Here is a 7,273-nt window from a genome sequence, read left to right as displayed (position 1 = left end):
TTCTGGTGAAAATAGTTGTGAATTTCTGATGTCATTCGACGCTTTCCGTATAGGTTGACTGGATCAACGATAATTTCCATGTTGTGAAAATTCCATTGGTTTGTTTGCGGGCACCTAGTTAAACCTAAGCCCAAAGGAAAGTGAACTAAAATTGTGAAATTTTGTTTAATATATACAGCTAGTTCTATCACATCCCTGGTCGATTTCGTCCCGTCGTATGTAGCTATTCTATTATACTTTGGTCTTTTCAGCTGCATTTAAGGTGGAAGTAAAAAGGAAACATCGAAACTCAATTGTTTCACTGTAAAGTCTCTAAACAGGACAATGCGTTAGGTTACCGGGAGTTGCCTGATTCTTCTGTCTGTGCTATAAATATTTTTTTAAGCATAGTTAACACAGTCTTTTCCATATGGTGGTTGCTGTCATTTAATGCTGTCCCCTGCATAGTTATTTGTAAATGTATTTATTTCTGTTGCAATAAACCATTTGAATTAACACTCGTTGTTATAAAAATAAATACCACATTTGGGGGGGCACATGTAAATGTCAATTTCCGTAATTTTAGTGTGCTGTTGTCGGGAGGTAAGTTCTAAATGTTTAAACATTTACGTGAACAGTTGGAATAAAATCCGGGGGTAAATTGACTACAGATTGTATTTAAACAGTAATACGTGTGACAATTTGCCAGCTATCACACTGTTATCATTGCTCTGATTTTTTGTCGATTATCCTCCATTTATTTATTCACTCAATTCACTTCCTAGCGTGGATTCCTAATCATCCTTTTAAGATCTATTTTTAATTCCTTGGAAGGAAAAATAGAGCTGGAAATGATTGTTGTTGTTTTGGGTAATTGTGTATAACGGGATGTATTGTATTTGCTTATGTAAGTGCACTATTGTACTAAGTGCTTGTTGCGTTTGCTTTTCTCAGTATTGAGTATATAAGAAGACACTGTGCCTATTTTCTGTTCGATTGTCTCCCTTTAACTCATCCACTTGTTGGTATGTCTCTGTTATGTTATGCACTAAGTAACGTGTAGCCATGTGAGCAATTTTACCAGACAACTGAAATCCATGCGATATACATGCATTTACGTGTAAATACACTGTCATGTCAGAAGAATTCAGAGCGGAAGAAAGACTATCATTTAAGTGTATAATACGTCGAGAAATTTAAGGATTCATGGTGCACGATTTGAACACTGATTTTACTCGTTCGCACAGAACACACCTTACGCCTTTCCAGCAGACATGGAAACTGTGTACTACTTCACGATTCCGTCCTAATTTCGTACTTTCTATACTTTCTTAGTTCTTTGGTGGTTTGTGTTAAACGTCGTTTTGGGAATTTGCTTTGCGATTAATGTTCACACTGGGTGAGGCCAGGTATACGAATGTCTGTTTGGACGCATAGATTTAAATTGCATATAACGACGGTTTGCATTTACACCCAAACCTTTCTGTGGGTTTCATAGCCATATTTTGTCCACTCCTTCATCGAAGTCTTTTTAAAGATTTCCATATTCTTTGCATTCATAATTCTTTTTCTGATTCAGATCAGTCAGGGGCCTCCCTGGCAGAGTGGTTAGTGTGCTGGCACAGAAGAAAGATCTAGCTGTTTCTTACCATTCCGGTTGGCCGAGAGTCACATACTCGAATCCATGTCTCCCAGGTGAAAATAGGATCTCGGGCCTCTAAGCAAAAAGGCAACTAACCCAGAGCTTTTTCATGTGAGCATACTTAACAATATGATCCCTTCGGTGTCGATGGCTAACCTGTAAATAAAATGAAGATATTTGAATATTGTATAACTAAGGACTATATGTTATCTTTGTTTTGAGTTATAATTAATTTTTGTTTCAGTCGATTTTCAAATAATCTTACTTCCTTGGTTATTCTGGGCGTCATCCATCCCTGAATGAAACTCATAACTGTTTCGTGATTGTTTTAACACCCATAATAGCTGAAATACTGTCGCCAGTGGGGCGTTTAACCCTAATTCTTTGTTGATTCATTCATTCGAATCCAGCTCCGACTTCAAAGCAGCGTTGAATTAGACGAATAACGTGGAAAGAGGGCTAATCCTGTTTCACACGTATCATGAATAATATTCATTTCATACGATTGAATCTTTGGTGAATTCTGGAAAGCCGTGCTACAAATAAGATTGAATGTATGTATGTATGTATGGATGTATGTATGGATGGATGGATGGATGGATGGATGGGTGGGTGGATGGGTGGATGGATGGATGGATGGATGGATGGATGGATGGATGGATGGCTGGAGGGATGGATGGATGGATGGAGGGATGGATTTATGGATTTATGTCAAAACTTAACAATTTTTCAGTCATTTGACGACGAGGAGTTGTTAGGCGTGTGTACATATATTGTGTCCCTTTAGTGGCAGGGTGAGACCCTGCCGCCAAAGTGCTACCCCTACTGAAGTATTATGCCGAAACCACCAGACATAACACACCACATTGTCACCTTGTACTGACACCGGGACAACTAGTCATGTTTCCTTGTTCTAACGTCTCAGTGCTGAACACCAAGCAAGGCAGCAGCAATTACTATCTTGAAAGCCTTTGGTATGACCCCACCTGGGTTTGATACCGGGGTCTTCCCACTTCGGAATGGACGCTCTAACAACTAATAAGATTGTAGGATAGAAGTCTGTGGAAATGTCGACATGGAGGCCGGTCACCGGCAAGTTGATGTAATTGAAATATTGTTTAAAATGACACCACCCTATACACACACCCATCTCCCACAACAAACACACAATCAACACAAATCTTCTTTCACATATCATGTAACCCTCCTGGGTATAGTTTGTGGTACATGCTTGTAAATTTTGTTGTTATTTTATGTAACGGCGTTATCTATAGATATATACAATGACGTATATATTCAAACATTTAATATCTTAGACAAAATGAGCCCTACAGGGTATTTTGAAAAATTTGAAAAAAAATTACCATTTATTTCATAAATAAAAATTGTAAACTCCATCCTTACACATAGTGAAATTGATACAAAGCTGGCCATGTTCAATGTTTAACATTTGGGCTTTTATAACTCAAGACAATGTCAATTTGTTCCAACATTTATACTTCGTAGATTATGTTCCGCATATGCAAGAGTAAAAATGTTAAAACTTTTCAAATGTAACTTAAAATAGTTTGAATTTATGTTCCGTTGTCCAGCTGAGTTGATCACAAGAAGAAAGGCCGATGAATTACAACACATGAAACCAGAATAAATATTTTGACATGATAAAAGGACATTGGCTGTCTAGCGTCAGAAGCGGAAGTCTGTTGCATGTTGGGAGGGATTCTGACGAAACTGTCTTGATCTGACTGAATGGCGTCACAAAGCGTACCGTTTGTTGAACTATAAAGTGTTAAGATATCCTTCGGCGGCAGATGACCCCTCAACGCCAATTCGGCATCAAATGGGCTACACTCAGATCCGGGAAGGATCAAAATTTTTTCGGTGGACACAAACACCCAGCAGAAATAGCGTTCCTTGGTTCCTACAATTCTCGTTAGAACTCGATCGTAAGTGCCGATAGATTTAAAAGAAGCGAAACACAAATACTCCAAGTAGCCCGGTTTATGGGAGCAGTTGTTATAGTGCACAGCGAGGCGGTCTGAAGTACCGGCGCTCTCTTGACTGAGGCAACCCGAACAGTTAAACTGATCTACGAAGGCGATTTTGGCTGCGAATTCCACGGACAAATTACAAAACACAGCCTGCTCGTCGTTCAAACTTACGACGCTGGTCTGGGACTTTTGCGGGATCTCATATTGAAGGTTAGGCACGCCGCCGGGGTGTCGCGCCAAGGCTGAGCGGAAATTTTTCTCCGAGCAAATCAGCTGGTATGGGTTTTTTTGACGGAATATCGGCCACACGATACTGCTACCAAGGCGGTAGTGCAGCACGGACGGGGCAGGCCTATCGAACTGAGCACACACAAAGCGCGGGTAACAACCGTTCTCAAAAATCCTCAGCAAACTGAGAGCCCTGTCGGTGGTAGAGTTGTCAAAGCGCACACACGTGTACCGGCCTTCTCCTTCAATACGTAGTTCATTAGCGGACACGGAAATTTTCCGGTTGCCGTGTCTCGTACTTTGCATCCATGTGCCGTGGTACGTCTTGTCGAATTGGCAGTTATGCACCTTACCGTGGGGATTACACATGCCGCAGGACAACGGGCAGTGAGGCTTCATGTCGGAGTGACACAAGTACATCTTGTCTGCGTAACAGTGATGGAATTCGTCCATGCATAAAGAGATCAGTCCACGTCGGGTCATCTCCAGCCTTAGGTATTTTGTACTCTCTGTAATCCGATCGGTCGGATCGCAAACGAAATCCATGAACAAGTAGGCCAATATGCGATCCTTATCGCCCTCGGCGACCGAGTAGCGAAGGCACCAAGTCCGGAACGACGAATCATCCCGGAGAACCACGAACTTATACCGACCGTCCGTCCAGGTGGCGATGCAGAACAATTTCTGTTCCGGTTTCATCGCTAAATGCTGATGAATGCACTCTGTTTTCCTGAATTTGAACAGCATTCCCTCGTTCTTCTCACACTCGCTTTCCAAGCGTATAGGGATGACGCTATCAGGACACAGCTGAGACATGTCGGAATCGTAAATGGTCACATCAAAGCCTCCTTTTAGAGGACACGGAATTGCCGTATCGTAGTAACCTTTGCTTGAGATCAGCGGAATGGAGTCGAGTTTCATGTCCTGGCACAGATGACGACTTGGCCTGTTGCTCTGCCGTGACGTCTTCAACTGAACAACGCCAATACTCCGCTTGAGGAACTGCATGCACATGAAGGTGTCGGGGTGGGTCTCATGGTGCGCCACGAGAAACACGTTGTTCCCATAACTCTCCAGGCACATCCGCTCGAAGACATGGCAATCATTGAGCTGCCGGCAATGTGAAGCCTTCATGTCTCCTCCGGTGAACTTTGTGGTGAGATGTTCGCTGTAGGAATACATGCCCACCCAGTGGTGTTCGTTACGGCCCCGATTCTGGACAAACTCCGGGTACTGACAATCCGAGAGGACGTACTCCACGAGCCATAGTAGTAGGGGCAATGGTAGAAGACGGGGTACAGTCAAAGACTCCATGGTGACACGCATAGGCACATCGGCGTCAGGATATCTACAACAGATAAACAGAAATAATTACTTTACTGATGGGAAATCCTCAAGAAACAAGACCCATAACAAAGGTCAATTTGCTCATACCTTCTTACTCTTCGTCGTAATAACATATGGCACGTGCTTAATTGCGGTAACACTTTCTGTAATTATGTTCTCTTCCTGTGCAGTCACAGGTCAACTATAACATCCCCCCAAGTCGGTTGTAACATAACAACAAAAGTAGCCGAAACGATGTTCTAGGAAATCGTTTGATTTTCGTTTGTCCGGATAATACTAATTAACCAGGTGACACCCTTGAGTTCTAGACTAGGTACGACATCATAAATATTCAGCATGCACCGCACATGCTTACACAAGCACCATGGGTGGGTTCCTAATAAATGAACATACAGATGAAAATGTGGCATAAAAATCATAAAATAGTATGCTAACAGCCAAAGATAATATTTGGAAAGTTTGACCTAAACATGAATACCAACTTCATGCTGAGAAAGCCCCATACCTCAACTCATACCTTTAAAAATATATTACTTCATATCGTAGAATACCTGTCTACGACTAAAAACAAAACTTGAACATTGCCAGACTAGGAGCAAATGTTTTACAGCATCTCTGATTTGCATGGTTCTGTTCTAATAACATGATGGACGATTGCTGTATAGTCACTACAATCCCTGTAATCTTCGCCAATATCACTATACGGACGCTAAGTTTGGGGATATTCGAGTTTCAAACAAACAGGTAAACTTTACCTGGTGTTTACGCTAATCACTACTCTCACAGTCCCTACTATCTCAGATAATGCCTATTATCTCCGTCACCAAAAATATGAGAATATATGCCCAATAACAAACCACAGACGCTTTTATCAGCCATGATGACTGGTGCCGGGATAACGTGTACAATGGAGATTTTGTGACATCTCTTTATTCCATGGGCAGCGGTTGTAACCGATGTCGCTCTTGTTACTAAAGTCTACAATATCAGACAAGTTACAGTGCGTTTAATCATCGGTAATTTCCATCAACATTAGTCTCTTTTAGTTGATGATGTTTCGAAATGTCAGAGATACTGCGGAGTATCCGCTATGGGGTTCTCTGTTTATTGACAAAGAGGTGTGCTGGACATCGCTGGCAGAGTCATTATGCGAACCATGATGCACGGAACAATTGTTTGTTTTCCCATTGAGACTGACCCGCTAAAACTATTTGATAGAGCAGGAAACATCACCCGATGTTAACCAAACTAGGCGAATGTGAGAGCACCCAAATGCCATGGACGCATCACATTACCCCCCGAATCCTCAGGGTAGATTACGTTTAAACTGCTCAGATCGCATGCAACACTACATCGTCGAGTTGATAGCACCGACATTTTCGATGGACAGGGAGTGGTTGAATCACAATTCCTCATGGTATACATCCTAGCAATTATCATTTCAGCCAAAAGTTGGCAGCATCCATGCATTTGTCCGGGAACTTAAGACCCATGTGTGAGTATGTTGTGGTTACATGCAGGGAGATCAATGTAAGACTCTCTCGCCTAACTACGTGTAAGACCCACACTTGAACTAGTGTTATAGCGCAGCAATGTACAGGTTAGGGAACCTCGCGTGTCTTTTTTTTTTTTACTTGTTATAAAACCTGGTCAGTTGATATCACAAATTAGTGCTTGATTCGAGACAACGCTATATACCAATGAGCCAGCGAGTTGACAGTTTATTTTCATACATCGGAAACGTTCAAAATTAAACACCGAGCAATTTGTACCTCCATTTCTGGAGACTTACACTTCTCCGACCTGATGCACGTACGTGGGAGTCGGCTGACTGGTTAAAAGGACACCGAACACAACTGAACATACATTGCACAGTGCTTAGTTTACGTGAGGAAATTTCTCGGAGAAACCTAAATGAAAGTTTGCTTTGAACATTTCTGTTTTAGGTTAGGACCCACTGGTAAATTATCTCATGCTAGTTAGGGGTTTTTTTCAGAAATGGACGGTTACAGGCGGTGAAAACTGTTTTGGACAAATAAAAGCTGTTTTTAGGTAAACACAATCCTCAATAAATTTTCTAACGCGT

General features: G+C 41.8%; 1 protein-coding gene across 1 annotated transcript; it reads right to left on the bottom strand.

The window, feature by feature from the left end:
* Positions 1 to 3,019: 3,019 nt before the first annotated feature.
* LOC135476981 (uncharacterized) lies at positions 3,020 to 5,022 on the bottom strand. Its single transcript, XM_064757129.1, has one exon. It carries the CDS (start codon positions 5,020 to 5,022, stop codon positions 3,223 to 3,225), a length of 1,800 nt encoding a protein of 599 aa, XP_064613199.1. The 3' UTR covers positions 3,020 to 3,222.
* Between the last annotated feature and the right edge of the window lie 2,251 nt (positions 5,023 to 7,273).

Source organism: Liolophura sinensis, chromosome 10 (genome assembly GCF_032854445.1).
Source record: "Liolophura sinensis isolate JHLJ2023 chromosome 10, CUHK_Ljap_v2, whole genome shotgun sequence".
NCBI classification, from domain to species: domain Eukaryota; kingdom Metazoa; phylum Mollusca; class Polyplacophora; order Chitonida; family Chitonidae; genus Liolophura; species Liolophura sinensis.
Note: the sequence above shows the minus strand (reverse complement) of the source record. Positions and strands in the feature narration are given on the sequence as shown.

Bases quoted from the DNA above. Each gene is read 5' to 3' on its own strand.
- LOC135476981 (XM_064757129.1), bottom strand. From the start codon at position 5,022: ATGTATTCCTACAGCGAACATCTCACCACAAAGTTCACCGGAGGAGAC.